The following is a 23,171-nucleotide window of genomic DNA, read 5'->3' on the forward strand; positions in this document are numbered from 1 at the left end:
CAGTGAATGGACTTGGACACTTAACAGAATCGGGCTGGGTGAGCATAACCACCCTGTCAGTACCCCCACTGTGAAATGTTTTTATGTGGCGAGTAATAAGCATCACCACTAAAACGGCCTTTTAAATGTTCAGGGTTCAAGGAGTTTTTAAAAAAGGTTCAGTAATCCAACTGCTACCAGGTTTGGCTTACGGTATGTATTTTCGCATTGCTTCTCTTTCAATCCAATTAAAGCTATGCCATCTTTTAAACACAAGGCAATGCGAACAACAGTAGGTACTACGAAAACTTACTTTATTATGTAAAAAGACAGCAGCAAATACCACAGCCCCTCCAGACATGGTCTGGGTAGACGGAGGCACTACAAAATGTGCTGTGTTGGAGCTTTCGGCTGAATTATGTTTTCTGATCCTTTCAGGTGCTTCCTACCATCCTCTGCTTCAGGATCTCTGGGCCATCCCCTCTGCCGCCACAAGTATCTTAAAAGAGGAGAGTGCCCCAGCCCAGAGAAGAGGTCATGGTAATCCAGTCCCTGAATCATTTCCACTAATGAAGACACCGAAAATGACTCAGTTGTTGGCTTGTTGGCCGTATGGGGCCAAAACAAAAAGCAATCAATTCTTTGCAGCATTATTCTTGTCAGAAAGGACTTTTGCAGTAAAGCTAAAAGGTTTATAGAAATCATTCCTAAATCTAGTGGAATTTATCAACTTCTTGGAAATACGACGACGTATCACCTAGAGCAAGAGAAGAGGGGTAAGTTTTAAGTAACTGGGAGGTCTCCTATTTAGTGGTTTTATTCCTCAGCTTAAGCTTCTGTTTCACATGGATGCCATGGACAATTAGCACCAATCTTTTCACTGGAGGCTGAGCTCCCACTGGAGTGGGCAGAAGAGCACAGACAATGGACAGATCCTATTTGTTTCCTCTGTGGCAGTCCTACCTTCTCTGTAGGCAAATTTCATTTCCTCCAGCACACGCTGTTGTCCCTTTATCTGATCCTTCTCCCCTTGGACTGCTTTTCCTTCTTTCATGGGAACTGGAAATAAGATCTCAAGATGTGCTTCCTATAATACCTGGGAAAAGAACTTTAGAGCAACTTTCAAATGATTGCAAAATGTTTTTTAAAAAATTATTGGTATAAACAATTCTGGTATTTGAACAAAGTAAAGTGGCTCCTCTGATATCACAGCTGAGCTTTTCTGCATAAGACTTTTACAGATGCAAAATAGTTTAATCATTTTGAGACTTGCTGTGCAACAAGCCATGCCAGCAGCCACGTCCCAGCTGGCAGCTCCCCACCTCGCACACACCAATCTCTGGCTTCATTGAGAACAACTGTCATTTTTGCAGGGAAGCCTGCTCACCCCAGTGTCCTGCACAAGGATGGCTGCAAAAAGCCCACAGCCGCAGGAGAGACCTGGAAACTCCCAAAGTGTTTCAGCGCTGGCTTTGTAAAGGAACGGCGAGCGCTGGGCCAGGGCCAAGCACAAGCCCTAATACAGGCAGGAATGCCTGTGTCTGCTGGACCTCTCTTCCTACCATGGCACAGCCGCTCTGCAGCCCTGCCACAGCCCATGAAGCCTCCATCCCTCTTCCAGGCACCATTAGCTAAAATGAATACTAGACAGCTTAATGCTTCTTGCATAGAAATGGTGAGATTATTAAATTTAGAGTGATTTGCTACAGAATCTCCATCTCTATTAGCATTTCTTGTTATCCCCTCCGTGGCCAACGGCTAAAGAAGAGGTTCAGTGTTTGCTTGATCACTCCCTCACTCAGAGGCTGCACCCCAACATGCCAATGTGCTAAACACAGCCTGGCCCGAGTAAGATTCATATAGGTCGTCACAGTCAAGGAATCCTGGGGTTATCAAAACATAAACTAATATAAAATGGGGGGGGGGCCAAGGGGGAGTAGCAATATGCTGCTATTTCAGGCGCATGCAGTACAGAAGATGCAGTGCAAACCCTACCACTCAAGCAAGGTTCAGAAAAAAACCACATTGCTCGGTCTTCTGCAAAGGTCACCTTGAGGCAGCACATTTAAAAACCTCCATGGAAATCACAAGTATTACCCATTGTAAGGGCTGAGCCAACGTGGCCACCTCCCCTCTCTGGAGAAGAATGGTCCCCAATCAAAAGATGAAATACGTTTCTGGGAGATTATGTGTGAATCCTGTATGAACCTGCTCAGATGCTTACAATGTTGGAAGGCAAAACCAACCTGGCTAACAAGACACAAGCAGGAAGGCCGAAGGCATTTATTTGGTTACTGCAGATGACCACAGACCTGCCACTTACATGGTATAAAGTGGCTGAGCTGACACAGACCCAAAATAATTATTTGAGCTTGGAGTCTGTGTTAACCCACACTGAACACAAACGTGGATTTCTTCAGAGTCTTGTCACCTACCCGCTTTTGGCAGCACACACATCCCTCCCCTGCACTCCCAGAACTGCTGTCTGCAGAGGAAAGACGGAGCAGCAGGTGTCTGCAGCTTCAGGCCACCCAATGAAGAGAAAGAGGAATGCCAAATATTCAAGTTCTCTGAATATACAAGACCAAATAAGGCCCAGATGCCAAAAGAGTAAATACACGGCTCATGTACCAAGTTTGGGCAAACGTGACTCAAAGAGTTTCCTAATGCTACATATCTTCTGCCTTGCAGGACAAACTTAATTCCCTCTGTGTACACTCATCCTTGTTTAAAAAGGAAGTCTTTGTGTAACCTCCGTCTAACTCTGTCAGCCCCAACCAGTTGTTTGTGACTACGACACATCTGAGAAGTTCAGCCACGAACCAAAACCATGAACAAAACATGTCATGAGGCAGATAAGTTCTGTATGTGAAACTACAAAAAAAATCCAACACCCCCCCAAAATGTATGGAATTACCATTTCCTGACCCACCAGGCTGGCATTGAGGACTGTCTTGGGGTTTGAAAACCTGGTTACAAAACGGAAGACACCTTGGAGTGGAGATCTGCGGTACACTTGCTGTGGAAAAGCAATGAAATTCCCATAGATAATCTGCATATGTAATCGATAACCAGGTGCAACAAAGCATTGAAACCAAATTAAACACTGCTCTACAGCAAAAACTGCTACATAAGTGATATTTATTAACGTTTTGCTATATTTACAGTTTCAACATAGTAAAACTCTGAAGTGAATTACCACTTGGCAGAAAGCACAGAAGTGCACATTAAATCTACATTTATAACCTATCATAGTCTCTGCTAACACAAATTACAAAAGCAAGAATTACAGGTATGTTAGGAGTTGTCTCAAGTCTCAAGCCAAAGGGGGGGGGGGGGGGGGGGGGAAGCCTTTGTTTTGCAAGGTAATTTTTTATACAAAGTTGCAACGTGATCTTTCATTTTTACACTACCAATGTGTACCATGAAAATCCCTATATAGCCCAAAAAAGTAGGCAGTATGAAAGTAAAGTATACTACAACATTGAATATAGACTATCAAAAAATTAATACCTGTTTTACACCTCAAGAATCTGTACCGCATAGGCCCATTTTTTTCCATTCAGCCCTCAACAGTGCAGATGCTATCGGATTTACACAGCAGAAAGATGTGTAACCATAGCAAAGCCACTTCAAGTTTTGAGGTCATCCCTTTGGGCCCTCAGCATTACACAGGCTGTACAGGACAGACCAGAGCCCAAACTGGCTCCCAGGATAGAGGAGGAAATAAAGCAAGCCTGGCCCCTGCTGGCTCCTGGGCATGGCTCATGCTACCAAAATCACTACAGAAACAATCTATATAAGGCTTTATTAGCACGCCACAGACTCAACTGCAACAGCTTTTTCAAACATTAGCCACTAATGAGTTAATGATTACAGAATTCAGCATTAATTATTAAAATTTTACACCTAGAAACCAATAGAAAGAAATGCATCTCTTTTTTTGTTTGTTTGTTTTGTTTTCCAACAGTACGTTTATTTATTTTAAAGCAGGTGATTATTTTTCTTCTGCTCCAGAGTCTTGATTCACTTCCTGCAGGTGTGCTGTTGCTTCTTGAGGGAGTATTCACTATATGCAGGAAGACATTTTCCAGAAAACATCTGTCAGAGAAGGATATTGAATACTGAAACTATAGTTAGATTGTTATTTTAGATAACAGAAGGATGTAGCTCACAAAGAGTGCAGGATGTCTAAAGCTTATCAAGTATCTCAGTACACAATGACTAACTCTATCAAAACGCTCTGTAGTTTTCTGCATATTTTACAGTTCTGAAGAGTTAAAATTCCTTAGGGGAACACAGAAACTAAACCAGATGATGCTCTTAGAAACACTGGCATAAAAACCTATGGGTGCATGGAATTAAGTGCATTTACACTATGAGAACAAAATCTGACTCAGTCTTTAGTTGCTGCATCCACGCAGGATGATTATGAGTATTGTATCTTCCTGTCAAGTGTTCTGGTGCGAACATGACAAAAGCTCTCACAAACCGTCTATTCCGGCCATACTGGCTAGAGCTGTTTAAATCTGAGATCCAACATAAACCACCTCCACTTGTCATACAGCTGATGTACTGTGCTGAGACACTGCCAAGGATAATGCCGATTACTAGCACACGCAGACCGAACAGTAAACACAAACCTTTTGATTAGTTTAATCTTTACCCGTTCCTATTTTCACTGATTTATTTGTATAATTTATTGCATAAATATTATTGGCACTAATTATTCTTCCCCTCCTAGTTTTCTAAAAACTATCCCTGGTCTAAAATGAAAATGATCATTCACCATACGCTTTTCATTATGCCCTACAGTGGAAATCTAATCTTAAGAACAATAACATGCTGAAAATCCAAGTCTTTTGTGGTTTCCCTGCTCAGAATTTAGGATTAAAGATTTATTGTAGGGGAAGTGCCAAAGTTGTAATATTTAGAAAGTATTCTGGATATTTATCTCAACATATATAAAAGAGAGAGTGCTTTTTGAAAGCTGTAAAATGACAACACCCCCTCCCCCCCAACAAACACATAATAAAAAAATTAAAACACTTTACACCTCCATCCTCATAAGCAAGGTCTCAAAAATTAAAAATTTCAAGCCTGTGCAACAAGAAACCACACAGTTTCTTTAATAAGTGAAAAAATAGTTTCAGTAAAGCAGCAAAAAAAAATATAAATTGTTCAGTGAGAACAAACTGATGGTAAAGCTGATGCTTAAACACTCACATTACATGACCATACAACTGGGGGAAATAAACCCTCTAGTGACTCAGCAGGAATTTGAGAGGATATTACAAATCCTGGAGGAGGTCATAAAACATAACTTTATTAAACGGAACTGGAACACTTCAATGAATTGACTCAACTACTTTTACACGCTATCACCAGTGGAAAACTCAAGCTAAAAAACACTGCACAAATGCCGTTTTATGTAGCATGTTCTCATACAGACTAGAAATGAAGCAGAATCTTATGCAGTTTGCAGTTTCTAATAAAAGGAAAATGCATTTGGAAAAATCAAGCCTCGGTTTTAGAAGCTGAACAATTTAATGACCCCCAATTTAAAGCTGGGTTTTGTTCGGTTTCTTTATACTGCTGTCCCAGCTGCAATTGCTTCAGTCCTGTCTTGGAGAAATCTAGTGTTATTATGATGTTTCTAAAGGGAGCATCATGTTGCATTCACCATTTGGGAAGCAACCATTAGAGGATTTCCTTCCCCTGAGGGAGAGAGGGCCAGTTAAGGCATGGCCATTATCTGCTGTAAGCAGGGAATTATGCTAGAAGGGTTCAACTACCTAAGCCTCCTTTAAAGTCCCATAGAAAAGGCTGAAACGTTTAAGAGAAAGACTTTCAGGCCTTAAGATTTTTGAGATATTCAGGCAAGCTGGTATGTTCAAATATATGGGAGGGGTGTTCAAAGAGCAAAGGTGTGCAGGAGTTTAATTTCTTCAGGAACTTGGCAGAAAATTCAAACAGCACGCAAAATTCAGACAAATTGTTGTTTCTGGGACATAAGCCAAAGACACTGGCACAATCTTCTAACAATATTCTGTGACCTTTACTCACATTTAGGACATACCACGTGTTTCAGGCACGTGATTTATTCTGAAAGGCACACTTGCCAAACACATTGCCATACCAAGGGGCAGAGATTTTGTTCTTACAATTCAAGTCATGGAATCTAATGAATATACAACTCCTCAAAGCAAAAACTCTGGACTAAATGTCAGGTATTCCTCTGCTCTCTACCAAGGCAGTCTGGACTCTGTGGAAACAGCAGCTCTGCGTGCGATACCAAGAAACAACTGTTTTCTGCTGCCTTGTGTTCTAAAAATATTGAAGCAAACTCAAGTCTAGCCTAAAAGAGTCACTAAGTAGAGTAAAAATGAAAACAGAACAAACTGAGAAAAGCAGAAAGTTTACCTTCAGTAAATAAAGAGAACTCTGGTCCTGGGGAGAGTGGTAAAAGTATCTGGCATCTTCCTAACCTTTGCATAATTAATAAATCCTCTGAGGAACAGCAGAAAACCTAGATGGAAGAAACAGATTTGTCCAGTTAACACAGGTGTTGCTTCTTCAACTAGAGAGGAAGCGGTTCAACTCACCATTACCAGTACAGAGGGACCTAAGTTTCTAGGACACACAACAGCCGACTAAATGCAAGGCTTTTTTGCTATCGATAACACTTAATCAATGACAGTTTCAGAAAATCTCATAAACAACCTTTCCTTAGGTAATCACAAAACTTTTGACTCCAAATGAGATCATGTCACGTCCAAGGGAGGAAAAAAGAAGAGAAAAAAAATAAAGACCACAACCCACTCTTCCATTTAAGATATTAGAACAGATACAATATCAGTTACTATTGAAGACAAGCATTGTTTGTTCTTTACTTCTTCTGCGAGATAAATGGGATGCTGCCACCAAGAAAGGACAACAAAAGGACAGCCGTTTTGTGTACCTTTAAAACCTAGAAGGCATTCAGTAAGAGCAGTACTGTGAGGGTTACATTTCAGTTTTACATCTGTACACATGCATTTTAATAGCCAGTAAAGCTACGCTCACAAAAGCCCTAATTGCACTTTACAAAGTTTTTAAGCATGCATTCCCTCTCACTGTCCCAAATACTCACCTAGTACAAGGAAGACCCACCAAAGCCAATACTGGCCGTCAAAGTAACCAGGAAAATAGGTGGAGAACTAAAAAAAAAACCAAAAAACAAATAAAAAAAGACCCCTTTTCTCACCAATTTCAGCAGTAACCAGATCAAGCCCACTGCATACAAGACACTGCATGAGGACTGCAAGGAACAAACTACCTCCACGAACTCTCATTTAAGGTTTTTCTACACACATCAGACCAACTCCAACCAAGGGGAATGGAACAGATTCAACACTCAGCCACAAACTCTTGCCATCAGTGGAGCAGACAAACGCTACTGGTAAAATACTATTTTCCCTCGTGTGTCTGATACAACCTCAGTTGCAGTTTCTGAAAGGGAAAACCAGGTTTGCAGCAGTGCATCATAGTAATTACAACACTGTAAGGTTGGACTGCAAACAAAAGTACGGTTGAAAAAGAAATTCCACATCTGCGGAACCCTTTGACAAGATTTTCTATTGGGAAAATTACTGCATATTGAAATGAAAGGCACTGGCACTATCAGAGCACTTAAGTTCACTATGTCGGTGGTAAATACAGTGTAATTTTTTGTGGTTTCGTTCTATTCAAGCTTAAAAACCTAACAAAAGGTAAGCCTGTTATCAAAGTTTAAATCAAATCCAGTTAAGGTCACCTGTTTCTGTCACACCTCCTAGTCCAGCAAATGGTTCTTAACAACCACTTTTAAAAGATGACCCCAAAAAGCTTAACTTTCTACAGAAACAGTTAACACATGCTGTATTTACAAATTTTAACTCCTAGCCTCAAAGATTAGGTATGAAGTGCCAGCCCTAACACTAACGCTCTCTGCTTCTACTTACTCAAAGCTAACAAGCCTTTTTGCTTGAAATTAAAACTTTCAGCCCAGGATCTCTGCATGCCATTTTCACAGGCCCCAGATAAAGCCTTTCTGATAGAAGTATTTTCTCCCAGTCCCTCCAAAAAAATTTTGGCCTTTTTTTCCCATTTATTCTGGCATCAGCACCTTTACATCCCACACCCCACATCCCCCTTCTAAAAAGGTTTCTCTGGAATTAGGCTCTGATCAGTCCTTCCCTTCCTCTCCCCGTGTGATCTGGTGGAGGGGAGCACAGTGGATATTTTAACAGCCTGGATATGCCTCGAGTTTTTGTGGAAATAAAACAGAAAAGTGTGCCTCCCCCTGATCCTCTCCTGCTTGTGCCGCAGGCACGTTGCACCAGAGGGCACCAGTGGGCTTCTCCCATCCGTGTCACAGACCAAACGGTACCTGCCTCTTCCAGCCAAAAGAAGCGAACCTCACCCCTCCTAATGCCTAAGTCCCTATTTCCCCTCTCCTCATCCGATATCCCACGTTTTAGAGACTTCCCCCCCGCCCCCTCCAAGGAGCACCTAAGGAACAGCACACTGGAGACAAACGTCCCTGTGCTAACAGCAGAGCTTGATTTACCTGGATAAACATTTTACAAAGATCAGATCATTGTTACTGCTCAACACACAAACACATTCTGAACCAATACAATGGCTCTATCAGACAGCACCATACTTGGGTGTGGACTCTTTATTCTCTTTTATTATTATTTAATTATTATAATAATTCCAGCACATAAACAGGGCAGCATGATGAAAAACCACTGTTCTTAGTAAATAAGGGGCTCAATCTATTGTGTTATAAACAGCTACATATGTAACTTTGGTATAAGGAACATAAAAACAAGCTGGGGGGGGGGGGGGGGGGGGGGAATAATAATAATAATTAAAAAAAAGAGTACCACCATCTGTGTGTTTTGCACTACACTACTTACCCTGACAATAAGGATCCACTTAATAAGAGACAGACCAAACCCAGAAATGGCCCCGTATCGTCCTGCAGCTGAAGTAGTCAGACAGAAAGACAGGAAAAATCCAATCCAGTTGAAGAGGAATGCCACTGAGAAAGTAGGATAAAAGCTGCAGGTTAAGCCCTCCTTACATTCAAAGGAAAAAAAGGAAAAACCATAAAATCCTCACACACAGGTTTTTCCTGGTGCTACATAAGCATTAAGTGTGAAAACAGCTATTTTGGGTCACTCCCTAAAAACACTTGAGTTCCACCATGTACTTACTGAAGAAAGTTAGCATGAAAATGCCGTCATTTCCTATCCTCAACTGGTCGGTGTCGTCAAAGTCATCCCGTGTCACAAAGTCATCATCCTGCAAATTAAAGCGAGACAAGACATGGGTGGATTTAAATCAGTCCAACCCATATGGCAATCCCAATTCTGCATGTGGCTCTTCAAGAAAGGGCCAGCAAATTGTATAACCCTCAAAAAGCAGCATACAATGGAGGGATACAAAATGCTTCATTTACATTTAAGGGAATTCCTCCATGGGGCAGGGGCCTGGAATCCTGAATCTCAAAAGGCTACAAATGCAAGGAGGAAAAATTCCTGCTTCTCATCCTGAGATGAGGCAAGGCATGAACTATATACATAATACAAATGTTATGTATGTGCTTGTTTATTTTTAGGATAGTCAAGATCCAGGATATTCTTGTTCTTACTGTAAGGAATTCCCCTACTCATAAAAAAATTAAACTTATCATCTCAGCAAGGAATTTGGCTTCTGCACAGAAGTACAACGAACAGTGAACATCTAATGCTAGCAGGGGCAGAAGAAGAGACTGAACAAGAGACAATGTTGAAAAAACAAAAAGAAATTAAAAAAAAATTTAAAAATATCATTCTGACAGAATGGTTTTATCATCCTTGTACCAGCTACACTGACCTCTGGAAAAGTCAAGTAAGGAAGCAGCAGGAGTATCAAGGTAGATATGCTAGATGGTGGAACAAATAATCCTAAGTCTCTTAATAAAAGAAAATTAAAAACAAGAAAAACCCCAACCAGTGGCAGTGCACATGGCTACAGTACAGTGCCTCTGTCAGCTTGCCAAAGTAATCTGGATAGCACATGCTGGCATTACTGAGATGTTTTACATCATCATAGCCAGAGGAAAATTAAAAAAACCAAACAACCAAAACAAAAAAAAAAATTGCTACAGAACTCTTAGGAGTATGCAATATCACCACCCCAGAAAGCTTAAAAAAAACCCCAACAAAACAACAAAAATCAAGAAGAAAGAAAAAAGTCATGACACTTGATCAGCAGGAGTTAAACCAGAAACTCTACACAAGAAATGTGGAAGACATACAGCCAGCATACTCACCCTTCCAGGAACCAAGGGAATTGTGGCTTCAGCCTTGGTTCTCTCTGCCTCATCATAACTAGGCAGTGTTGTGGCCACATTGTAAGATGGAGGCTTAGGAAATCCTGACTCATCCTTGTAGTCAAAATAAGCTGAAAAAAACCCCGTTATATAGAAGGTAACTCGTCGGTTCCTTAAGAACGCCACGTGGGGAATAAGAAGGGTTTCAGATGACTTCAAAAGACCCCAGTATCCCATACTGCTGAAGCCTGCCCCTTCTGTTCCCTACCCACCCTTCTAGCCTCTTCCCATCCTAAAACAGAAAGTGAAAAACAGGAGTACCTTGTAATACCAAGTAATATACAAAGCACTGCTTTAACATACCTGGCTGTACTTAATTTTTTAAAACAGTGATACATGCTGTGTCTCTCCTAACTTCAATAAACAGAAGTAGTCGTATTTTCAAATCCAAGAGGTTTGAGTGAGTCAAAGGATCACTGCAAGCCTCAGGCCACTGGTGACCAATCTGTCCAGAGACCGACTTCAAACTGTTTTCTGATGGAGGGGAAAGGGATTGGAGCAAAAATCAAACATAGCATTTCTGAGCACCACTTGCTGACACACACTAAGGGACCAGAACTGATGGGACATCTTTATGGTTACTGTGCCAAGGCAGGACACTCAACAAGCAGCTCAAGAAACACAGTATTCAAACTTCTATCCAAAGCCAGCTGGCTATTTGAGAGGCTGACAGTACGCTGCATTTTATTCACAAATCTTATTTAAACAGCTGACTCTGAAAGTACTGGAGGGGAAAAAATAAATTGCAAGATTTACCTCAGCCAAAATACCCTGATACATAATCAGCACAAAACAAGCTGGTTTGCTAAAGCTACGAGTGACATGACAGTATAATGACTCAGAATAAGTATAATTCTTATGACCAAGTACTCAGTTGCTGAGAACTACAGGAAGAGTGAATTCTTTAATCCCTTTTAAGTAACAAGTCCTTTTTGGAAGGAGCACAGCATCATCCAAATGCCAAATAATGAGAGGGGAACCACAAATCTTCATAGCACTTTGATTTTGAACTGTCTTCGATCTACCAAGAACACTGTGAAATGTAACTTGAACACCACTTGATGGTATGACATCAGATGAATGTAGCCAAAATGCATCTTCTAAACCCCAAGTAACAACAGTCTCTCTGGATCAATTCTGATCCTTCGCAGCCTTGGTAAGGATGCTACAATGCCATCTGTCAGTAATAAAAACAAGTAAGAAGGAAAAACAGAGCAAACGTAGCTGTTTCCTTGCAGTTGAATTTACCTGTGTTTTCTGCAGAAATGCTGCTGTAAGGTGGAGGGGCGTCATTCACCACTGATGCAGACTCGCCTGGCTCCTCTTCATTCTGCAGCTGAACAGACCCACACAGAGGAGAGGTTAACAGGGTTTCTCGAGTTCTGCAAAAATTCCCACCCACCCCCCCACCCACCCCCCAGTTTTATTTGCACACAACAGACTCTTCTGGAAGAAGAAGACTGTTCTATGACACCATAGGACATAGGAGCAGCTGCTCAGCTTCTCTCTGAAGCACTCCCACTTTAAACAATCAACATGCCACCTCAGTTTTAATGTGTTTTTACATTGCATCCTCACACACCTGGACTTCAACAAAGCACAGCACATACCTTCTCAATACCTTTTCATTTCCCTGGTACTTCCTCAGATTCCTCAGCTCACACTGCTTAGGAGCTGCAGTTGCATCTGTTTTAGTCAAAGAAATATCACAAGATACCCACCAAAACCACTGCTGCCTGTGGCTTTGCTGTATTTTTTTTGTACATGGAGACATTATATAATGATACATACAAGCATGCATCTTGGCATTTCCCTTCAAACTTTCACACTGCATTACTGAAAAGGAGAAAGTTTATTTTGTGCACTGTGCTTCCCACAGGTTCTGTATAAATAACCAAACAGCTCATCAAATATACAGTGCCACATGAAGCAGGTAGGCACACCAGGCTTTGATCAGAGAAGCCAGCAATACCAGGCCAGAAGCATTCAAAGCAGAATGCACCAGAAAGGAAATGAGAAATTTAATTTTTTTTTTCTTCTTTCCACTTCTCATCACCGCGTCAACAAAGATGCTGAGGTTGTATGCAGAAAGACAACTCATTTCAAAAGAGCACCTTGGGACTAAACCACTGGCCTGAACAGAAGAGTACTACCTTCCTCCTTTGTAATCACCACTAAACAATAGCAACCCTGCAACTTCTTCAACAGCTTCTTGAACTATCCCTCCTGCTCATCCGTGCTAATATTCTTCAAGCCATCCATGACATTTTGCTTTCTTTTCTTTGGAGAGGCACGTTGCCATTCAAGTTATTACCAAACATTTAATGCAGGAGGGTGAGGGGGTGGGCATGTGTTCTTGTTTTACTTGTATGTATTACCAAGAAAAAAAATTAAAATCAGCTCACACTTCTAAAGGAAGGTTTTGTTTTATACATAACTGTTGTGTGTCTCAGGTTTTTATTCCTTTTGCTGCCTAAGATCAGACTACATCCATGCTCTCCGTGAAAGTCAAAGCCAAAACTTTTTTGAGATGTTTTAAGTGCAATTGATTGGACATTTGCATCCAAACCACAGCTGCCTGTCTGAATCGTGACACATCCAAGTCCTACAAGTTTGCTGAGAAGAGCATGAATCCTTTCATTTTCTCTGCCATTAACTAGACTGCTGCACGCTTCCATCAGCTGCACAACTGCGAGCACACACAGAAGGAGTAACTGCAAGTCCATGGTTCATTGCACTGCGGCCAGACACAATGTCCCCGCTGGCTTTTCACCTCCTAGGTAAGGAGGCCACTTTCCTCCCCATCCTGCCAGTATAGCTGATGTGTCACAGCTCCCCACATCTCTTACGCCAGAAAGACTTTAAACACACCTGCTGTTAAAGGAGTTTAACCTAACAATTTAAATTAAAACTAATTTAAAAAAAACTAATTTACATTAGTTGTGTGAGCAGGCAACAACACTAGCGGTTCTGCTGGCAGGTCCAAGGGGTCAGATGAGAGGCAGAGAGGGGAAGAAACAACAGGAGGAAGCACTGGAAAAAATTCAGTAGCACTGTCACCCAGTTCAGCTGTACCAAAACAACAGAACATCACAGCACTGCATTCTGTTTCACTATCCGACAAAGCTCACCTTGCTACTCTAAGAGCAAGCCTCCATCCTCTCCCCATTCACGTTTTCCAAGCCGGAGAGGTGATAAAAAAAACCAAAGAGGGAGCGAGCTGGTCAGCCCCAAGCTTTCTGGATAAGAACTCCCCACATGGCACAAAGCTGAACTACTTCCTTGAAGAAGAAATTTAGTGATCCGGATGAAAATGTAATCCGTATTACACCAAAAGCACCTCCTAGCACAGATGCTGCGACTGTCAGCAGGAGGCATCAAAAATGCTGGCTCCCGGACAGATGTGAACCCATACCAGATCAATCCCTTCCCGTGCCTCAGGAGCGAGGCTGCGGAGGTGGCAGGTACCTGCTTCGATGGCAGCACCTTTAATTAGCCTCAGGGCGCCGAGCAATTAACAGGGTAAGCTCCAGTAACTCCTACAACAACAATGCGTCTCCATCTTTTTCAAACTAGCTAACTCAGCATGAACCCTTATAAAGAAACAAAAATACCTTATTTTACAAACCCCATGGAGTTGAGTCATAAGAACAAAATGCAAACTTGTGAATTGCCTATTAATAAGCTTTAAAAAAAGATTTTTTTTTTAAAAAAAGAGAGAGAGCACTGCTGCAGAAATTCAAGAGCAGCCTGCACGCGCATGAGAGGGGCAACCTGCGCAATAACCCAGTAAAACCCAGAGTGAAATAAGCTGATTCGGTCTCCCAGCTCTTCAGTCTATAAATTCTCAGAAAATGCTCCACCATGCTTATTTTCAGTCTGTCCATGAAAATTCAATACTTCTCCCCTTTTTTTTTTCTTCTGCCTCCACAGCACCCAGTCTATTACCGAAGGAGGAAAGACTCTGACATGCTAGGGATACTCCCCGGATACCACATGCTCTGCATTACCTACTCCCTTAGTCAGGGCTGGCAGAAATTAAACCCCTAATGTTTCTAAGAAAGACTACATATACAGCCTAAAAGTACAACACCAAGGAGGGGGAAGGAAAGCACTAGATATGACAACACTGGAAGAGATGAAACAAAACAGGACACAGATAAGTGTAATATTAATTTCTACCACTGGAATTCTTACGTATTTCTTTTTTACTATTGGAAAAGAGTGTATTTTATAACAATATCATGTGGGAGAAACCAAGCTGAACTCACTGCTGGCTTCAAACCATCACAATTCAGGTGATGACACAAAAAACGCAGTTACTTTTTAAGGTCGAGCTAGAGGCTATAGAAAGTATACAGTTACAGAAAACAGATTTTTCCTCTGAAGGACAAGGTACACAAATGCCTTCCAGCCCTTCTAATGATTCCAGGCCTCTAAAATTCAACTCAGTGCTTATTATCAAAGCAGCAAGCGTTCATGTGACGGGGAAGAATGACTCATCAGGCCTCACATGGCCCCGCTGCCATGGCCTCCTGCCCCATGCAGCACCAGGTACACAACAAGGAAGGCTGCGCTACTCGCTACTCAGGTTTGTGTAGCGGGCAGTTCCCCCTCAGGCCGCTGCTGAGAGATCACAGAACGCAGAGAACCTGATTAAAGCAGTGTTTGACTTCAGCCTATTTTGCTGAGGCTGAAGGGTATTCTTTCTTTGATTTCACTGATGGATTTTAAAGCCTGATTCTTGTATTTGTGGCATTAAAAAATAAGGTAGTCTTTACAGCAACGCATACAGTTATTAAACCAAAAGTCTGGCTGTTGAAAGTTGCCTGATAGAACAGGGTAAGACCCAGGGACATTTATTTTCAAAAAAAACACCATCAGAAGCTTGGCTCTGAGTAAGACATTGCCTTTGTCTGCCACTGCCCCCTGGCTGAGATGTATCACATTTATACATGCAGCGCAGTAGCATTAAGTTCAAAACTTACAAAATGTTTCAAAATATTTCGACGCAAACGTTGAGGACAGCATTCCCAAAAAATATATTTGTTATTTCTTCCAAATTTTCTACACTTAGCACATGGGCTGCTGACACAGCTTTGGATAATTTTTTTTAACCTCTCCCTGCCCCAAGTCCTAGGCTGCATACAAATATTCTTTGCACTAAATCAGCATTACTACAAGCTTCGCCTTTAGCAATGTATCATCAGTAAATGTATCACCTCAGCCACACATCATCAATGTTTACTGCATTTCAGTTCTTATTTTATGTTTGTGCACGCAAAGTAAAACTGCACCGAAAGCCCACACAGGAATTCTAGAATGAAGATAACCCTAATCAGATCTCATTGTTATTGTTACTATGGTTTCTCTGAGATTTAAAAAAGCCAGATATTTAGGCTAATGACAGAAAGAGAATCCATTTTTTTAAAAAAGGTGTCAGAATTGATTTTTTTCAGAACAATGAAATCGTAACCTTTGCAAGCCAAATGTTAAAAAAAAAAAAAAGAATAAATAAAAATCTGTATCTCCACTAAATCTGAGAGTACCCCAGCAAGACAACAGCCTGCCCACAAAAAGCTTACACCTCATTCCCATTGCAACACCCCTTACTTTCTTCCTTCCCTGTCTCTGACCTTTCGGAAGTAGACAAAAAGTTGCTACCAACTGTGAAGAAGAGAATTATTTCTACTGACTTAAGCTTCACTTTAAACGTACCCCGATCTGAAATCCTGACTTTTGCCCAATGCTGTTGCAAACTCCTATATCTTAATATCAGCTTATTAATCAGCAGGAAAAATGATAAGCTATTACACAAGTCAAGCCACATTCATCAGCCCTCTACTTGACAAGCAAATAACTGTTTTCTCCCGTAGGCACTTCCAGTTCATTTAACCAAAGGAGAGTGACAGCCCCAAATAGCGTTGTTTACTCCAGCTCCCTGCCGCTCAGGCACCACCGCATGGGGTGGGCTGTGCAGGTTTTAGGTGACTCACCCGTTACCGGGGCACGGTGGGCCGGGCCGTCAGGGCGAGGGGACGGGGGGCATGCTGTCTAAGCAAACTCTTCCCTGGCTTCTCCCCACACTGGGGAAATGCTGATGCTCCTGCCCAAGCCTTGTGCTGGGGAACTGATTCTCCCCAGGGCCCCAAGCACAGCCCAGCTCTGGGGGGCGCCTTCTGAGGTCCCTGCCAACCTGAGCTACTCCATTTTAATAAAGCACTGAAAACCATGCCTCCACTCCCCACTCCCCTTCCCAAAACATACCTTCCCCATCCCGCCCCCCCCCCCCCCCCCCCCCCTCCTCCAGCTGGACCAGCTCCCTGCCACACAGTGAGCACACAGCTACAGCAGGACGCACGGCACGGGGCAAGGACCAGAAACCAGAGGGAGCATCCACCTGAAGGGTATGTTTGCAACAACCCTCCCAGCTACCAAGGTAAAAAACACAAATCAAAATGTATTTTGTGTCCAACAAAATACAACCCACGAGGGTGTTGTTATTCACTGACTCACTGCAGTTAATGGCCTGACAACATGGAAATAACACCTCAGACCTGGGAAACAGAGTGATCCAATTCCCTTGCCTCTGTTTAAACGGGGAATTACACTGGTCTGGCTAGACCATAAACAAGCACTTGGGCCAGCACAAACCTGCGCCTACATACTGTCCTTAGATTTGAGTGTTCAAGGTCTTAATGCAGAAGAAGTAGGTTTTAATCTTAGATAGCTGTAACAATTTCCCCCACTTAAAGCATAAGGCCATACCATAACATTTAGGATCAGATTAACATTTTTCTGGATACTAAGACATAACAGAAAAACCTCTGCATCTTTTAGGCATTTTAAAATATCACATTTTTTTAACTGTCATATGAAGAATGTTACATTACCTTCAATGAAAAAAAAATCCCATTGTGGCACTATGTATCAAATTTGGAAATTTCACAAGAGGCAGTAAGAGAACAGAATGGATATACCTTAATATTGCATTTTTCTCATTAGTCCCAATGACAAAGAAGCAGAGTTCACACACACATGGAACCTTTGCAACTTGCTTTTGGTATGATTACTTTTAAGACACAATGCCAAGGCCGCATAAAGAGGTACCACATTCCTGACAGCCACTTAAGAACCCAAAGGCCTGAGGGCCTGTTCCTACATCTGCTCCCCAGATGGGGATAGAGCCCCACTGAATTTTAGCGATGATAGAAAAAGTCACCAAAGAAGTCCAACTAAGAGTCCAGCGCAATCCTCATACTCGAGATAGTATTTTATTACAAAGGTTGCATGCAAGGCTATTTTCTCCTGTTACACTAGCTATGTGGTAATACTGGACTACTACCGTTTCACTGCCTGTCCTGAGTCCTTTGAGTTTTAGAGACAGAATGCGTTTTAATTCTGTAATTACTTTTTCACACAGAATCACTAAAACCTTGCAAACTCACCTGACAGGTATTGCTGCCTACAGAAGTGGGTGTTTCAGAACAAAGCGGTGAGATTTTAGTCACCTGAGCTCAGATCAGCCTGCACATTGGGCCACTTCAGACAATGCTGCAGCAGAACCTCAGAGTGGCAGCTGTGCAAGAAATGTGATTTTATTCCACAACTTTTAAAAAAATCTTTACTGTTTTTATGTCAATTGACATCTTCTATTCTACTGGTCTGAATACAAAAACCAAGAAAATAAAAAAAATGTAAAAACAAACTACCCTGAAAATTTCCTTTCTTATCAGTTGCCTGTATCTTTAGCAAGCACATCTTCTGCATACTACAAGTACCTTGGAAAAAAATAGCCACTAACATCACTAATTCTAACTGCTGACATTATAAGATTTGGTATATTTTAATCTTTTAGTTTCAATCTGTGTGCCCCTTTGCAACTGAAAAATTAAATACAAGCTTAAGGTAAGCACAAGGTGGCAACTGATGTCTGCTCCCCTGCTTTCCCAGATACTGAGTAAGTATTGAGATCCTTCATGGATTTAAACCGTATTCACACTAGATCTTCAGAAACATATTTCTTCTACAGTTTCACTGAAAGAAAACCAAGCAAGTGGCAAAATTTTTCTTCCTTATGTTTCTCATAGACACCTCCCCTTACAAAATGATAATTGATCCATGTAAACCTTCAACAAGTGGAACAGGAAGAAATGCCACTTTAAAAAGGAGTACACCTTCATTACTTAACACACCTACCTTTTCTAGGTGGGTTTACATTACATAAATCACATACATTTTCAAATGCTTCAAGTAAAAAACATGCCTCTGTTAACACACAGTGTAAATAAACCTATTAAAAGTCTGGCTGTTTTTTGCAGAATGGAGACTAGTCTCTATGCTAAGGACGACATGCAGTTCTGCCACTGAATTCACAATCCAGGGGTTATCCTCAAAAGACATTAAGCCACCAAATCCCAGCAACATCTTTGTTCAGCTTTCCCAAAGGCAGGTCTAAATGACAACAGCCTCCCAGTGTCCCTTTTTGGGATGCAACACCACCCAGAATAACACTACCAGGGCATGCTGCAGCCTTTCTTCCTCCCAAATATCTCCCATTCCCACCAAGGCCCCATTAGCCAGTCCACAGAGGAGGAACCAAAACCAGCAGTCTGCCCTGGTCCACCTTGCCACCTTGCTTGGCTCCTGCACACTGCCCCAGCCTGCGCTCCTGACAGAAAGGGGCTGGAAAAGCAGAGCTCTCTTCTCTGGAGTCTTAGCTTTACTCTTCATCAAGCTGCGCTTCCTCAGTATATTAGATCAGACTGCCACATCCATCGATAGGCGTCATCACAGGCTATTTTTTATCAGATTATCTAATGCCAAAACAAAGCACAAGTGCTAGAAAGCCAGCTTTAGAAAATAAATCCTATGCCACTGAACACCCTTTTAACACTGCATGTATTAGTGAACGGACACAGGTTGTGAGTTTGCAGCAAAAGAGGCTGCTGGGGTGCTGGGGCAGCACCCCCCATCTGCAGGGCAGCACAGGCTGCGGAACAGGGTGGAAGAAGAAACACACAGGTTTCAAACTCAGTTATCAATTTCCGTTGTCCTGAGGTCATCCTCATTAACTAACACCTTTTTTTTTTCCCCTGAAAATACACACATTCAGGGAATCCTACAAATAATGTACACATTCAAATAGTGCCCACACCTCAACAGTGCCGCTCCTACACACAGGTCAATACACTAGTAACACTTTCCAGAGCAGGAGCTATGTGACCCTGGCATGCTCGGATGGTAGGTCCCATTTAGCTGTACAGGAATCGCCTAACTATGTAACAAAATCTGCTAATGTATTACCCTTATCACCCACACACACACACACACAAACTATCAAGTTGTAAAATTCTCAGTTCTCCTCCACTGCCTCTGAATCCAATAATTTAGAAGATTAAATGAGCTTGTTCTGAATTTCTACAGGCTACCTCCAGCACACACTGGACCCTGTAACTCAGCACTAGTCCTTACAGTTACCAATTCACTGCAAGTCTTTATTTGCTGGCACATGATGCACTCATTAATTGTACATGCATACACACAACAGGTTTCAATGTATGGAAAGAAAATAGATACATTTAATGCTAGAGAGACTCTCCCACCCTCTCATCTCCTCTTCATCTAAATACCAAATCCACATCTTTAGTTTCACAGCTTGCAGGGTTTATTGGAGCAACACAAGCATTAGGAGCCAGTTCAGCAATAACACACTTTACAACACATACAAATACCATGGTTCTGGCAGAGGGTGAGGGAAAAACAGCAATTTCTAAATAGCTACATAAAAATATATTTATTTACATGCGAGTTTCTGATTCCACACTCCAGCTAAACCACTCGTTTTGTGGGGCCTCCGTTACCTGTTTGTCTTTAGCAGTATAAATCCTCTGGGGCACAGCCTGCCTCCCTGATCTCTGCAGTACCATGCAGTTATGCTCTAGAGCAACAGTGATGTCTGCTGTGTGTCTGCCTGATGTGTCAGTGGGATCTGGTGAAACAACAGCTTTACACATTTCTCTTTAAGGAAACCAGGATTGTGCTTATCGGTCAGGTACAGAGTCACTGAAGAGCAACGCAAGAAAGTCCTTCAGCACATTTTGTCACCAATTTCCACAGCCACAAGGTGACTGGACACAAAGCTAGATCCCTTTGTAAAAGACATTTGTGAAAATGTTTGTCAGGGTCGCAGGACTCCAATGGGAAAGATGATTAGTAAAGAGACCTGCTTATTTGTACCTATCATTTCCGAGAACAACCACAAAGAGATTTGTCTTTGTAAGCGAACACATCTGTTTTGCAGAGAATATAAAAAAAAAAACCCAAACCCCCTAAGTTTTACTTAACTTTCTAGTACGTAAAAAGCAGAAGCCTCCAGCTGTCATAATCCCAATGGGAAGGGGCATCTTGTATGCTAAAAGGAGCGAGCCCACCCACAGTTGAAATTGCTACCAAGACAGAGTCATAACACAGCTATTCCTCACAAGAGCCTTGGTTAAACACGAGAGAAATGCGTACCATTTTAAGGGATTTCTCCCTTACTTTAAGCAGAAAAGCCTCCACGTCTGCACATCAGAAATGCGTGCCAGTGGGAGCTGGGTCACACAGCAGGGCCCAAATGACCCCAAATTCTGTGAGGCTGACGCTCTTGGAAAGACACATCCTTTCCTTCAGGAAGCAGGGAAGGAAGAACAACCTCAAATTTATGGGAGAGCTCTTTAAGGGCAGCCTCCGGCCTACGGGGATTTCATATGCATCTCATGTAAAACATAAAGTAAAACTGACAGTGATCTAGAGACAACACAGCAAGTTCGCTCACCTGCGGGCTGGAACCGGGGTCGCGGAGCGTCTCCGCAGCATCGCTGGAGGCCAGAGAGGAAAACGCCCGGCAGGGCCGGACCCCTGCGCGCCAGGTCGCTCCGGCCCCTCCGCCGCGCCTCCCGCCAAGGCCGGCCCCGGCAGACACCGGCCCCGGCGTGAGGCCTGCGGCGGCGCGGCCCCGCAGCCGGCGGTGAACAGCACCGCAACATGAGCCCGGCCCGGCCGCCGGCGGGGCCCGCCGCGCCCCTGCGGGCAGCCCAGGCCTCCGCCCCAGGCGCTGCTGCCGCCGCCTCCGCAGGCCGCGAGTCCAGTCACCGCCCCGCTCTCCACCTTCCCTCCGCAGCGGGACAGCGGCGCCCGCAGGCCGGGCCCCGGCCCACCCGCCGCCCCGGGAGACGCCCTGCCTCGGGCCAGGGCCGAGCCACCGCCTGACTCCCCGGGACACAGCCGCGGGGCACAGGAGGCGGCAGCGTCACCCTGCCCCACAGCGCAGCGGCGGCAGGTCCCCGCCCGGCCCTGGGCTCCACCACTCCCCTGCGCGGCCTACAGAGCCGCGGCGCTCGCGTGCCCGCCGCCCCCCTCACCTGCTGGTATCGGCCGCTGCTGGGCTCGGCGGCCGCGGCCGCCATGACGCTCGCAGGGGAGAGAGCGAGCGGCGGAGTCGGAGGACCTAGGCGGCGGCACTGCCCGGCCGCCTCCCGACGGGCGCTGCGGCGGCAGTCGGGTCGCTCCTCGCTGCGGCTCCGTTCCCGCCCTCCGCCCGTCACGCTCTGTCGCGTCCGCGCCCGCCCCCGGCCCCGCCTGCCTACCGGGCCGCCCCGCGGGGCCGGGCCTGGCGCGTCCCCACAGCAGCGGGAACTGCCGCGGGGCCGAGGCCGCTCTCGGCGGCGGGGTGGCCCCAGGGCCGGCTCCGCTGACTGCCTGGAGGGAGACTGAAAGCAGCCCGCAGCCAGCTGCGGGGGCCCGGCTCCGGACCGAGAGGCGGAGCGGGCCGCGGGTGAGAGCGTGAGGGGCCCGAGGCAGCTCTGCCCCAAGCACCTTCCCTGGCAGTTCGTGGCAGTGCAGCAGTGACCCCACAAGTTCTGTGCGCTACGTATAGTGTAGTTTATGGAACTGCATGTATAATTAATTCAGAGCGAAGGCTTTCACTTAAAGTGTTAAGAAACACAGGGAGTCAGAAAACAGATATAGACCCAGGCTGAAAAACAATGCTGCCTCAGCGAGGACCCACCAGGGCCAGCACTCACAGAAACTGGTACAGTCTTGAGCCATGTTAACCAAGCCTTGGTGATACTCTTTGTTATTTACCCTAAGGGCAGTGAGGTGCTGGCACAGGCTGCTCAGAGCAGCTGTACGTGCCCCGCCCCTGGCAGCACTCAAAGGCCAGGCTGGATGGGGCTGGGGGCAACCTGGGCTAGTGGGAGGCATGCCTGCCCCTGTGGCAGGGCATTGGACTGGATGATATTTAAGGTCCCTTCCAACCCAAACCATCCTGTGAATCTGTGATATATACCCATTACCTAATGCCCATCACCAACACCACATTGTTGTGCTGACATGTGCCCACACCACTGTCCCTAGCAGCGTACCTGCATGGGCAAAGAGGCCTGCAGCATGCTGCACTGCAGCTGAAGCAAATGTGACATGTTGGCCAACCCCAAAAGTGGCATCAGATCTCTCATACCCACATAAAGCAGATGAGATTGCAGATTCAAAATCTCATTCCAGAAGAAGCATGTGTAGGAAACCATGCAGAGATAGAAGTTTGTTTTTCAGAGTGTTTTTGCAATGAATATTACATCGGTTAAGAGACTTTCCAGCTTGTAGAACCTTTATTTTCTATGTGCGTAGTTCAACTGTAGTCAGGCTGGTACAAAACTACCCACATCAGTCCCTAAGGTCAGTGAGAATCGAGTATGTCAGCTTTAGGATGAGGAAGGCTGAATCAGCCCTGCTGGGATTCCAA

General features: G+C 44.0%; 1 protein-coding gene across 3 annotated transcripts; it reads right to left on the reverse strand.

Annotated features, from left to right (window-relative positions):
• Window positions 1–3,103: 3,103 nt before the first annotated feature.
• NDFIP1 (Nedd4 family interacting protein 1) lies at window positions 3,104–21,977 on the reverse strand. 3 transcript variants are annotated; one of them, XM_056349025.1, is made up of 8 exons: window positions 21,790–21,977; window positions 11,633–11,720; window positions 10,325–10,455; window positions 9,225–9,312; window positions 8,925–9,049; window positions 7,112–7,178; window positions 6,403–6,508; window positions 3,104–4,048 (listed from the first exon to the last, which is right to left on the reverse strand). In XM_056349025.1, the coding sequence occupies exons 1-7, from the start codon at window positions 21,832–21,834 to the stop codon at window positions 6,405–6,407; spliced, it is 648 nt and encodes a 215-aa protein (XP_056205000.1). In that variant the 5' UTR covers window positions 21,835–21,977; the 3' UTR covers window positions 3,104–4,048; window positions 6,403–6,404. The 3 variants fall into 3 exon arrangements, with proteins under 3 accessions (XP_056205000.1, XP_056204998.1, XP_056204999.1); XM_056349023.1 differs by having other exon boundaries at window positions 3,104–4,080; XM_056349024.1 differs by having other exon boundaries at window positions 3,104–4,103.
• Window positions 21,978–23,171: the final 1,194 nt, after the last annotated feature.

This window comes from Falco biarmicus, chromosome 8, assembly GCF_023638135.1.
Source record: "Falco biarmicus isolate bFalBia1 chromosome 8, bFalBia1.pri, whole genome shotgun sequence".
Taxonomy (NCBI): Eukaryota; Metazoa; Chordata; class Aves; order Falconiformes; family Falconidae; genus Falco; species Falco biarmicus.

Excerpts from the sequence above, each read along its gene's own strand:
- NDFIP1 (XM_056349025.1), bottom strand. The coding sequence starts at position 21,834 with ATGGCGGCCGCGGCCGCCGAGCCCAGCAGCGGCCGATACCAGCAG. Across the intron at positions 10,456-11,632 it reads CATTTCTGCAGAAAACACAG|CTTATTTTGACTACAAGGAT; the intron begins GTAAATTCAACT and ends GGTTTTTTTCAG. Across the intron at positions 6,509-7,111 it reads GTGGGTCTTCCTTGTACTAG|GTTTTCTGCTGTTCCTCAGA; the intron begins GTGAGTATTTGG and ends TCTTCCATCTAG.